General features: G+C 41.3%; 1 protein-coding gene across 1 annotated transcript; it reads right to left on the minus strand.

The window, feature by feature from the left end:
• Positions 1-6,896: 6,896 nt before the first annotated feature.
• Positions 6,897-11,741, minus strand: LOC131982596 (potassium voltage-gated channel subfamily A member 1-like). The gene is made up of 2 exons (XM_059347103.1): positions 11,043-11,741; positions 6,897-7,947 (listed from the first exon to the last, which is right to left on the minus strand). The coding sequence occupies exons 1-2, from the start codon at positions 11,739-11,741 to the stop codon at positions 7,015-7,017; spliced, it is 1,632 nt and encodes a 543-aa protein (XP_059203086.1). The 3' UTR covers positions 6,897-7,014.
• Between the last annotated feature and the right edge of the window lie 45 nt (positions 11,742-11,786).

Below are 11,786 nucleotides of genomic sequence, written 5' to 3' on the forward strand. Positions count from 1 at the left end.
GTTTTTACGATAAAAAATAACTCACTTTGAGTTTAATATACATAGATATTAAAATGTTGAGAGGATTGAGCTTAAATGGAGAGTCATTTCCCTAGTTTACTTATCACTGTCTCGTCATTTCATAACCAAACTGCTCCTGTATGTCTGTTAAATTTGCCTGATAGGAGAGAAATTGTGAGTCTGTTCTCGATGAGAGAAGTTTCTTAATGTTACCAGCCTTTTAAAGCACAACCACCAGTTATTAGTTTGTCCTTTTACCTTCTCTTCTTTTATTTTCCTGGCAGGAAGTTAAAAATTATTCAACTTTAAAGGAATCGTTTCACATTTTAGTTTAGTTGCAAAGAGTTAGAGGAGAACATAGAGAGTAAATCCACCTCCTAGCACCTTTAAAGCTCACTAATTAACACTTTTTTGTTTGTTTCCTGACTATTATTGGGCTGGAAGCCGTTAAACTCCTGGAGGTTACTGGTTACTTTTCAACTGGTCCCAGTTGAAAAATAGTCCAGCAAGTGTCCAGAAAGTTTAACATTTTTGTGTGGATTAAACAAACGATATAAATGATGGTGATTAATTTGCTCTAGAGGTGCTGATAAGTTTATTTTGTCAGGCTAGCTGTTTCCCGCTGTTTCAAGTCTCTATGCTAAGCTAAGCTAGCCTGCTGCTGGCTGGAGCTTCATTTTACTACACAGACGTGAGAGTGATACTGAACAAAATATAGGGCTGGCACACACTCATAAAAGGGGCTGAGTCAGCACCAGTAATAGTGCTTCCGCTTTGCACTACCCGGACCGGCTTCTGTGCAAGATCGGCGCTCATTCTTTACTGCTGATCAGCACTAGGGTTGGCCGATGTGTACCAAGTTGGTGTACAGTACGTTGAACAATGATATCATTGTTGGGTGGGCTTGTCTGACAGGTTACTCCTACCAAGGTAACATCATTTAAACTGATCAAACCACGATGATGTGTTCAAATCCAAAGTTTCAACTATCCAGACTGATGACAATAATTGTTTTGGGATTTCTTGCGATTGTGAATAATTGTGAATTGGTTTTAATTTGGATTTGTTTGAACTTGATTTTGGGGGGAAAATGACAGCTCCACTGCACACCTTCAGTTCAATCTGTGCCCCATTAATCAATTAGAATTGGGCGCTTAAGGGAGTAAGGGAGCTTTGACTGGCAGTGTTGGGCTCAGTGGTTGACGACTGTCAGTCCTAATCAGCGGATCACAAAGCAAGCTCTGTGGTTAACACACCATGGGAGAGCAGCGCTCATCAACAGGAGTGATAACCTCCGGATGAGCACTGATCTCCTGGGCTCGGCACAGTGCAGAGTGGCCAGCGGTGACATGCACATGAAGGCAGGGAACAACAGTTTCAACAACCCCGTCTCATTCCCAGGTCGTTAAAGGGAGAGACTCTCATGCATGCACTCAAAAACTATACGAGAGAAACTCAGAGGGAGAACGTGATTTCATTCTCTGCTTAGGACGCCATTACTCCACATTAATGTTCTGAATGTTGTGTACAGCACCTTTAACTCCCAAAATGTGGAACTATTCCTTTAAATAACCTCGAGAGTATCCACAGGTTCATGTAAATGAAAGAAATAAACAACCAGCAGACATTATTTTTTATAATTCTCCACCTTCTTGCACATCACCTCTCATCTTGATGTTAATATTGTCGATATCATTTATGGTTTGTATTTTATCGTTGTGGTCCGGTGTCTGAAGCGACGAGTAATAGGTGAGATGATGTTTTAATTTTGTTGTATGTTTAAAATTTACTAGTTTTTCTCTCATTTATCATTCTTGATTGCTGTAAAATAATGTCATTTCCTCCACACAGGTCCAGCTCGTGTGTATATTGTATGTAATAAAATCTGTAAGATTTATTTAAAATAGCTGCAATTCTTTTGTGTTTTCTCTGATGCCTGCTTAAGTAACTTTGTACAATCTGTGGAGGGATTTGCAGTCGAAAGGGGACACGCGTCAGTGTTTGGTAACTAAAGACGTAGACAAAGATATTACTGGATGGAAAAGTTGCAACACACACACACACACACACACACACACAGGCACATTACACACACTGATGAGACAAAGACACACAGAGATACCAACACACTTAATCCTCTCAAAGAAGAGTTAGAGATGGGCGAGGCAGGAGAGAGTGAGTGATGGGAGAGGAATCGGAGGGCGGCAGATGGCCAGAAAGACGTCAATCCTTTTCATTCTTCCCAGACAGCATAAGGGCACTGTGGGTAATTGCAGGGGTGACGTTGGCTTCGGGTCCCTGCACGTCACCGAAAAGAGCCAGAGGGAGAAGGTGAAGCGCTGCAGGTGAGCAGGGATGGGAAAACCTCAGTGTGTCGAGGTTCATCTGAAAATGTCAGAAATTTAAATTTTTTGGTGACAATTTCTAGCTGACTTTCTGTGGAACGAAATACTAATCTGTCCGGTAGCATGAGAGAGAGAGAGCTCCAACACATGACACGAGGATATCACATCACACCATCTGAGGCAACAGGGGGGTCAGGAATTTAATCACTGCAGCCATCATCGTCGGGAGGAGGGTTTCTGTGTGTGTGTGTGTGTGTGTGTGTGTGTGCTGTGAGGAGCATCATCTGCTCCAAAACCTGTCCAGTCCGTTTTCTTTTCTGTTTTCTTAGCTCAACTCAGCTGTTGTCTTTAGATGCTGTCGCTGCCAAATAATAAAAGGTTTGAGACTTTTGAGGATTCATTTATTGGACTGACAGATAAAGATCAAACTGGTGATCAGATTAAAACAACTTAATTCACCTTGATTTATCCATTTCATTTAAAAAATGACAGCAAAATGTTGAAATCTGCCCACACTGGACATTAGAAAAATACATTAATCTTCTTCTTTTTTTAAAATTTTGATAAAATAAGGAGCTCTTTGGTGTCCGCAACATCCTGAGTTTAATACCGGTCTTGGGACCTTTGTTGCATGTCGTGCCCCTCTTTTCTCTCTGTTTCCAAACTATCAAATAAAGGCATAAATACCACAAAAATATTGAATAAATTGAAAAAAGAAAAAATACAATATGAGGACAAAAATACAGACTTCATGTTACAAGATTATCAACAATAATGATGTAATAGATTCAAGACTGCTACCAATAAAATCCTTAATTGAAAATTATTTTTCTTGAATAACTGGCTATATAAGTAAGAGACATTTTTTTTTTTACATTTTGGTTTAATAGATTAACAAAATTGTTGCAGATGAATTGTCTCTTTTTTATTTAATGGATTGGATGGAGACTATTTTTCAGCTCTAAATTAATTGTGTTATTAAATCACCAGAAGAGTTTCTATTTTTATGTTAGAGCTGCTCCATAATGGAAAAATATTGAGATTTTTTTGTGTAATTTTTTTTGGCTTTAATTGTCTTTTTAACACTGGATTTTCTTAACCTTGAAATATAATTAAATTATTTTAAAATAAATTAAATGTAAAAAAAAGAGACATTTATAAATGTAATTAACAATAAATAATATATTGGTATATTAAATAAAATAAAATAATTTTATCATATTATCTACTTTTCATTAATTGTCAGAAGCCAAATTCATAATAGAAAATAAAATATTATTAACCCATCAGTTCTACTTTTAATTGATTGTTGGAAAGTCTAAACGAGGTTAATGGCGAATCAAATAACATTACAGACAAAATGACTTATTTTTTTCTCTTCAGTTGGTGTTAAATGTTCTGAAGAACACAGTAACAGTTCTAACATGACGTACCGTATTGGCTTCACATCACAGCAACCTTAATCTGCTTCCAGTTTGGTAAAATAAGTGTAAAATAATTCAGGCAAAGTATTTTTTTTTATAACATGGAAGGAAAACAATATATTGTAAATCATCTGAATCATATGGTATAAATAAAAAATGATCATTTCCAGAGAAGAGATGATACATTTGGTTAGTCTGAAGTCTTTCATGTCACATTAGTGTAAATTAAAGCCAGTGGCAGCAGGAGTGAGACAGATGTCCTGGTTTTAAAACACAGTCTGACATCTAGAGGCAGAACCACTCATCACATGAAGCCCACGGCTCACCACACAATCTGGACTCACTCCACTCTTTTTTTAGAGCTTTTCAAACCATAACACAGAGACGTACAGCATCTAATAATACAACATAAACGCCTCATGATGCTTTTAAAAACGTTGTTTAGATTCAAGCGCTCATCATCACATTCTCCCCGAGTCGCTGCGCGCCGAGTCATGTGGAAGGAATTCAGAAATCCGTGACCTGAGTGATTAAATATGATCTTTATTAAATAAAATAAGACTCATGTATACATATACACAGCCACATCTGTCCTCACAGTATATGCAAAATCACACTACATCCACACAGTAACTTATAAAAGTACTACGGTTTTTAAAGGAAAACTCTATACAAAATTCACAACATTCACTCCCTTTAGGCTTTAATTCATGTCAGGAACAATGTATTACAATGGTGACAAGAATTCACAAAAAAATCTCCTAACTTAAACATTTTTTCTGCTCAATCCACATTCACAATATCTCAAATAGTTTCCACACTCATGTTCTGAAATATACTGAATATCCACATCGTATTACTGACTACCTTAAAGGTCTTAAGTTCACTCTGAAATCTGTATTTAGCTTATATTTCAGGAAAAAGGACAAGTGGGCTTCTGATTGGTCAATTGTGGCTCTACAATCTGTTATTTATGAATAACAGACTGTTGTTATGGATGCAGCTCTGAAGCAGAAGCAGTAATATCATTTTTGAAAACAAAATCCTTTTTAAATAGGTAGTTTGGGTCAAATTGTTGTTAAATTATGATTTAATTTAATATGTTTAAATTATAATTCCTGTACTTATCGATGTATCAAGCAGGATAATGTACAGTAAGCAGGTCATTATTGTAGATAAACCCCGGCAGTGTGATGCAGGATTCCTTTGTGTCAGGGTTTATTTGTCCATAATGACCCGCTCGCTCTACACTGTTATCACTCACATTAAAAAAATGTGATAACAGTATTATTTATATCATAATAAACCAACTTGTTTAGAATTGGACTCTTTGTAGAATAACCGAGGGGTGTTAGGAGTGTTACAAAGGTCGCTCACTGTGAATCAGCTGAAGGAAACTACAAACTTTTTTCAGCCATCGTTCAAACGTACAGATAATGAATGTTTGATATCTTTACTATTTTTAATAACACATCTACTTTGCATGGTTAAGACACAGAGTTAACTGAGGCAATGTGTTTCTCTAGGACAAAACTCAGACCGTCTGAGTTCATTTGCTGCAGAAATGTCAGCCGGCTGTGAGCTATACGTCTCTGACCTGGTGTCAGTTTCCTCCACACACACCTCACCCAGGCTGTATCTGTTACGCAGCTGTATGTAACTGGCTTCGGAGCAGCTACATGAACTCTGTCTGCACCACCGCAGGCCGATGAGCGATCTCTTTGTTGACAACGTCAGCACGAGATTACAGCGCCACATTTCAGTCATAACTGTGACAACTATAGGGCATCAACACCTGCAGCACGTCCTGTACATTTAGCTTCTATACAGCATGTGCACCGCAGCAGTTAATGGCACTGCGCTTCACTTAACACCATCACATGAATGTACACTGAGTGGATTTCCTGCATGCAGCACTTCAGTCATTCTCACCGTCACATTTCCCTCATTACAGCCAATACACAAATGGTGTCTGAGCTTTGGTGAGGAAATTTTCTTCTTTTACATTTGAGATTTTTGCAGATTTTTTTATTACATTCAGGAGAGACTACTGCACAGTGAAGAAGATTTTCAATCTGATTTGTAGAATTGTAATGTACAAATTGTCGCTTTTTTATTTAGCCAAAAGAAGATGTCGGTTGGAAGTGTCACTAGTGTGCGTAATTCCTGAATAATTTTCTAGTAAGTCTCTTGGAAGTTTCTTGAAAGGCATATCTAGTTTATTAGGTATTATAGGAATATAGGAACAGTTCAGACCTTTCAGCAAATTGATTCCAATTCAATGGCAATATAACCAAGATAGTATTTTAATTAGAGCACAGCAGACCAACTAAACATGAAAAAGTGATAAAATTGTCCACAGGAGTCTACAAATAGAGAAAGTAAAGTGGAATTCCCTTTTTACTCCAATTTACTTCCACCAAAGGGGTTATATTTTTGGTTAGGCTTTTGGTTTGTTGGTTTTGTCCATTTGTCAGCAGGATTATAGAAAAACTACTGGCCCAAATTTTATGAAACTTGGTGGAAGGGTGTAGCATGAGTCAAGGAAGAATCCATATATTTTTTAATAGGATCCAAATCACAAATTACAGGACAGATACACAAATTAATTTTATCTAAATAAGAGCATTTGGCCTTTTACTCACCCTTACGCCTCTTTATGAGACGAACCAGGATTTCCATTAACTCCAATGCAAAGAACGAAATATAAATAGCGTGAAGGTCCGTTTATGGCCAGTGGGAGGGAAAGTGGATGGATCCAAGCTCCAACATTTGACCCACAAGACCAGTGCTCATTTCCTGTCTGAAGCCAAAAGTAAATGTTGTTATTTGGAGTCAGACTCACCTACATCCTGAAAGTAACAGCCAAAGAAGTTCCTTTTAACCTGTTATTTCTTCCTTATTTTACTCAAGTGGTTTTGAAAGTGACACGTCCAAAATGAGCATGAAGCCACAGAATTTCACTTCTGGCCATATTTGGTTTGCATAACAATGCAAGGACTTTGGAAAGAAGTTTTGTCAATGACATGCAGGATTTCTCAATGATTAGCTCTGTTTTAATTGATATAGTTGATCCTTACTGTATCTCAATAAGTCAAATATAATCGTGCAAAAGCCTGAAATGTAACAACTGAGAGCTGATATCAGTGCAAGTGTACTTGTTGTTTGTTCTCTGTCAGTATCTTTCAGTCTTTGTCCTCCTTTTCTTGATGTGAGGCAGTGTCAAATGTCTGTCCTGCTGTCTGTCAAACCTGAGTGACCAGAGGTTCTTTGAGGTAAAAGTTTATCCCTGTTGGCTCACCAGCTCTCTGTCCGGGACAAAGCCCCGCCAGGAGAGTCCCATTGAGCGGAGGGCAGATACCTCCGCTGTCATGCCCGTACAAGGGCGCATAGTCTCCCATGTGTTCATGCCCCTCGTTCACGCCTTCTTCGTCTTCCCCCTCTTCATTGTCATCTCTGTCCCAGAGAGACGTAGAGACGTGGTTGTACTCTGTCGTGTCCTCGCACTCCATCTCTCGGTGGTAGAAGTAGCTGAAGTTGGACACGATGACGGGCACTGGCAAAGAGATGGTGAGCACGCCGGCGATGGCGCACATGGAGCCCACCAGCTTGCCCCCAACCGTCTCTGGGTACATGTCCCCGTAGCCGACCGTGGTCATAGATACCACGGCCCACCAGAACGACTCGGGGATGCTGGTGAACGCCGTGCCGGGACTGTCCACCTCTGCGAAGTAGGCAGCGCTAGAAAAGAGTATGACCCCGATGAAGAGGAAGAAGATGAGCAGGGCGAGCTCTCGGAGGCTAGCCTTCAGTGTTTGGCCCAGGATCTGGAGGCCCTTGGAGTGACGGGACAGCTTGAAGATCCTGAAAACCCTCACCAGCCTGATGACCCGGATCAGAGCCAGGGACGCGGACGGCTGATCGCCTTTGTCCTTGACCAGCTCGGTGCCCAAGGTGACGAAATAGGGAATGATGGCGAAGAAGTCGATGATGTTCATGACGTCTTTGAAGAACTGCACCTTGCTCGGAGCGCAGAAGAGGCGCACAACGAGCTCAAATGAGAACCAGATGATGCAGATTGTCTCTACGATGAAGAAGGGGTCCTGGAAGGGGGTGAAGCCAGGTGGGATCAAGATGGTTTCGTTGGCTAAGGTGGGGTGAGGTATGGTGCTGAACTGCTGCAAAACAAAGGAGGAAAAGTGGTTACAGTTGAACAGAGATTAAAGAATCACAGCAGATATCACGTATATTCATCATCTTTTGTCTATCAAACATGAAGGGGAGCGAAATATGAGAGTGAAGGGGAAAGGTGAGGCTGTAATATCTCCATGGAGAGTAAACAGTGCAGAAAACAAGGACGGAGGTTAAGTGAGAAGAAGCGATTATTCTGAAAGTTTGTCCTCAGCACATTCGGAGTATGACACCTGTCATTAGGATCTGATCGATGATACTGTGCTAACTTCTCTCTCCTCTCCATTTTCACTCCACCGGCTTTATTTTTCCTCACCAACTTTTATATAAATCAGTTTCTCTATATTTAAACGCACACAAAAAACATTATGTGCATGTGACGCTGGGTTGCGTTACACCCCAGACACCGGCACGGCTGAGGCATCTGACACTTCATTTAACCCGGCTGCTTGTTTTTTTCTGGGAAGTAGTTGCAGGGCTGAAATGGCTCTGCATTAGTGTCTTTTAACAAGTTAGATAGAGTTACTCTGTGCTTCTGCTTGCCCTGCAGCACATATTATGCCCCATACTATTAATATGTTTTTACATGTTTTTTCTGTCCGTCCTTCGTCCGTCCTCGTGTCATCGTGTCTCTTTACATCGACTAAACTGTTTGCAGCATTTACAAAGTTAATCCTGAGCCTGACAGTTCACATGAGGTTGGCCTTTCAGTTTAAAGGGCCAGTTCTCTCATGTGATGATTGCAACATGGCCTTCAAGTTTCTTTGCAGAGGTTTGGAGATCTCTTGGTTTCCATTTTATTAGGAACACCTATAAAATCTTATACAATATAAATACAACATTTCAGTTACAGAGTTATTAACTACATGTTTACCTTTGACATATTCACTTAATTATTGAGATGTATTTTGTCCTCCTCATTTACACAACATGAGGGGGACAGAATATTAGAAACACCTCTCAATATTATGCAGACTTGGACATACTCCCTCCTAAACTTTCTAAATGTTGGATTGCATTAAACTGTATAGGTGTACCTAATAAAGTGACCAAATGAATGTAGTTCTAATGGAAACTGTAGACAGTCCAGAGATATCTTGACATTAGCGAGGCTAGTGATGTCAGGACAGACCAAGCTATCTCACCAACTGTGTGATGGATTACCATTCATTTTTTGCATATACATTCACGGTCCGCAGAGGATGAACCCCAATGACTTTGGCACCACCATGAGCAAGACATTTTTGTTTTTTAGCCAAATATTCACTCAAAAATTCACCAAGCAGCCTCATCGGTACTTTGACTTAAGCACTAATTAGCGTGTTAACAGGCTAAAAGTGAGACTGGTACTTTTCCATATAAATAAACATCTGGTACATGTAAGCTCTTGCAAACAAGTTCAAACATTGCTGATCAAGCCTATCATCACCAGGGAAAGCCTGTCTGTGTATACCAGGGCTGTGGTTTCTTCTACTGCAACATTTGAACCTACTTATTGCTCTTAGACAGGTTGGTATTTGTTCAATTTTAGTGCAGGGCCTGTTTAAAACATACCTGTTCATAATTATTTGCAAAGAAAGACTTCAGGATGTTGCTCCTGGGGGCGCTCACTTGATAAGAATACTTAATTAGCACAAATCAAAAGTATTTATGTATTATTCTCACTACCAAAGGGTTAAGACAAAAGTTCTTCACTACAGGTTTAACTACTAACATGACGAACAGGGTAAACATTATACCGCCTCAATATCACCTTGTTTACTTGCCCAAGTTTGCATTTATCTCAGCATGTGTATTGACACTTAATCTTGTTTTTCTTCATATATAAGGTGCCTGAAACAATGTTTGATTCACCCCAGTTGTATTGGAATTGATGGTACAGATAGTTTGCTACCACTATAGTTGAAAAAAGCACAATTTTTGTGATAAAGTTGATCCTCCAGCCATTCAAAAGACACATAGTTTGTCGTGTAGAACCAACAACATACATGCATCAGAATCTTAACAGATCAAATTTGCTTGGTCAGATTGTCACCACCATCTGCTGAGTGAGTGAGTGATTGCTCGGGGACGGCTGTGCATGCAGGTTTTGTTTTGTTTGTGCAGCGTCCAAAAGCGTCAAATGCCCCGATCACATGAGCGCATATGTATCTATCTCTCTATGTATGGGAGTAATGGAGCAGTGTTGGTGGTGATGGGGGACATAAATCCAGTCACTTCTGCTGCCCGAACCTCCAAAATCCACCTCGTCTCCAGGCTACAGCAGCGACCGCGAGGCTAATTTCATTTTTTGCGGTGGTCATCAGAAAAGTAGATCTGTGAGCCTCTTTTCCATGCTGTTTTTTTTACGTGTGTAGCCTATGAGTCACAGCGTTTATTAATACGGACATTGGTTTATGTGTTGATGTGCTCTCAGGGTTGTCCTTCCTCTATATATAGCGCTTTAGATCTCTAAGGGGTAACGTGAGACCAGCTCATCTCCTTTCCTTCTCTTCACACTTGCCTCTTTACCTCCAACTCCTTCCTCTCTCTCTCTCCTCGATACTTTTGAAGTATCCACTCCACCTGAATGTGCTCTTTGGCTCTGGCAGTCGTCCCTGAGTAGCCGACAAGGCGTATCAACTACACATACAACGTAAAGCTGCAGCCAACCTGCTCTGTCTGCCCTCGTCTTTCCTTACTCTTGTTTTTCCACCAGCGGTTTAACTGCCCTCCTCATTCCTTCCCCTCAATCCGAGTAGATCGGATTTAACGACAAGTCCAAAATAATCTCAAGGAAAACCTCGCCCTCGCCTTCTCTTCTCTGTCTGCTGACTTTTCCCTGATGTTTCTAATCATCCTTCAGTTTTAGCTCTCCTTTTTTTCCCTTCAAGTGTTGAGAGATAAAGACGTTTTCACTTCGTGCTGCAAGAGCTGGTTCATGTTTGGCAATGTGACACCTGTCAGCACATGTTGTCCTTCTATGTTCACCTCATCAATCCTGCAGTGTTAACTGTGTTCTCTTGTCAGCTACCTGCACGTATCTCCATGCACAACCTCCGTCTGCAGCCTCGTGAACCACCTTTGTGTGTAACATCCTCACCTCCCTCCTTTCCTTCTCAATCCTGAACTCCGGCAGAGTCTCCAGGCAGAAGATGAGAATGGAGATCACAATGACCATGACGCTGATGATGGCAATGATCCGAGCTCCACCGGACGACTCCGGATACTCAAACAGCATCCAGAGGCGGCGCTGCAGGTCGTTGGTCGGCAAGGGCCTCTCCTCCTCCTTGGGGAAGCCTTCGTCCGCCTTGTAGCGGTCGATGATCTCCTCTCCGAGCTCGTAGAAGCGCAGCTCCTCCAGGAACATGTCCAGAGGGACGTTGGCGGGCCTCCGCAGCCTCCCACCCGACTGGTAGAAGTAGAGGATGGCGTCGAAGCAGGCGCGGCTCCGGTCCAGGAAGAGTTCGTTCCTCATGGGGTCGAAGTAGCGGATGCGGCGGCGGGGATCTCCCAGCATGGAGTCTGGGAACTGGGCGAGCGTACGGAGCTGAGTCTCATAACGCATCCCCGACACGTTGATGGCGAGGCGCTCTGTCAGAGCCCAGCCACTCCTGCAGCAGCGCCGGTTCTCCTTCTTGGAGTCTCCGTTCAGCTCCTTCCCGCTGCTCTCCTTCTCCAGCTTGTTGTGTTTGTCTTTGCTCCTCTTTTCTTCATCACCGACTTCGTCAGCTTTCTGTTTGTCGTTTGTCTGGCCTCCTCCTCCTCCTTCCGTACCTCCTCCCTTGTCTTTATTATTCATTTCTCAGTCTTTCTTTCTTCTTGTCTTACTTTCTTTGTCTCTTCG

Source organism: Centropristis striata, chromosome 13, assembly GCF_030273125.1.
Source record: "Centropristis striata isolate RG_2023a ecotype Rhode Island chromosome 13, C.striata_1.0, whole genome shotgun sequence".
Lineage (NCBI taxonomy): Eukaryota > Metazoa > Chordata > Actinopteri > Perciformes > Serranidae > Centropristis > Centropristis striata.

What these genes read in the sequence shown, in the direction of transcription:
- LOC131982596 (XM_059347103.1), bottom strand. Translation starts at nt 11,741, where the DNA reads ATGAATAATAAAGACAAGGGAGGAGGTACGGAAGGAGGAGGAGGAGGC. An exon ending in TTGAGAAGGAAAGGAGGGAG is followed by an intron (nt 7,948 to 11,042) that starts GTGAGGATGTTA and finishes TTTGTTTTGCAG; the next exon opens with CAGTTCAGCACCATACCTCA.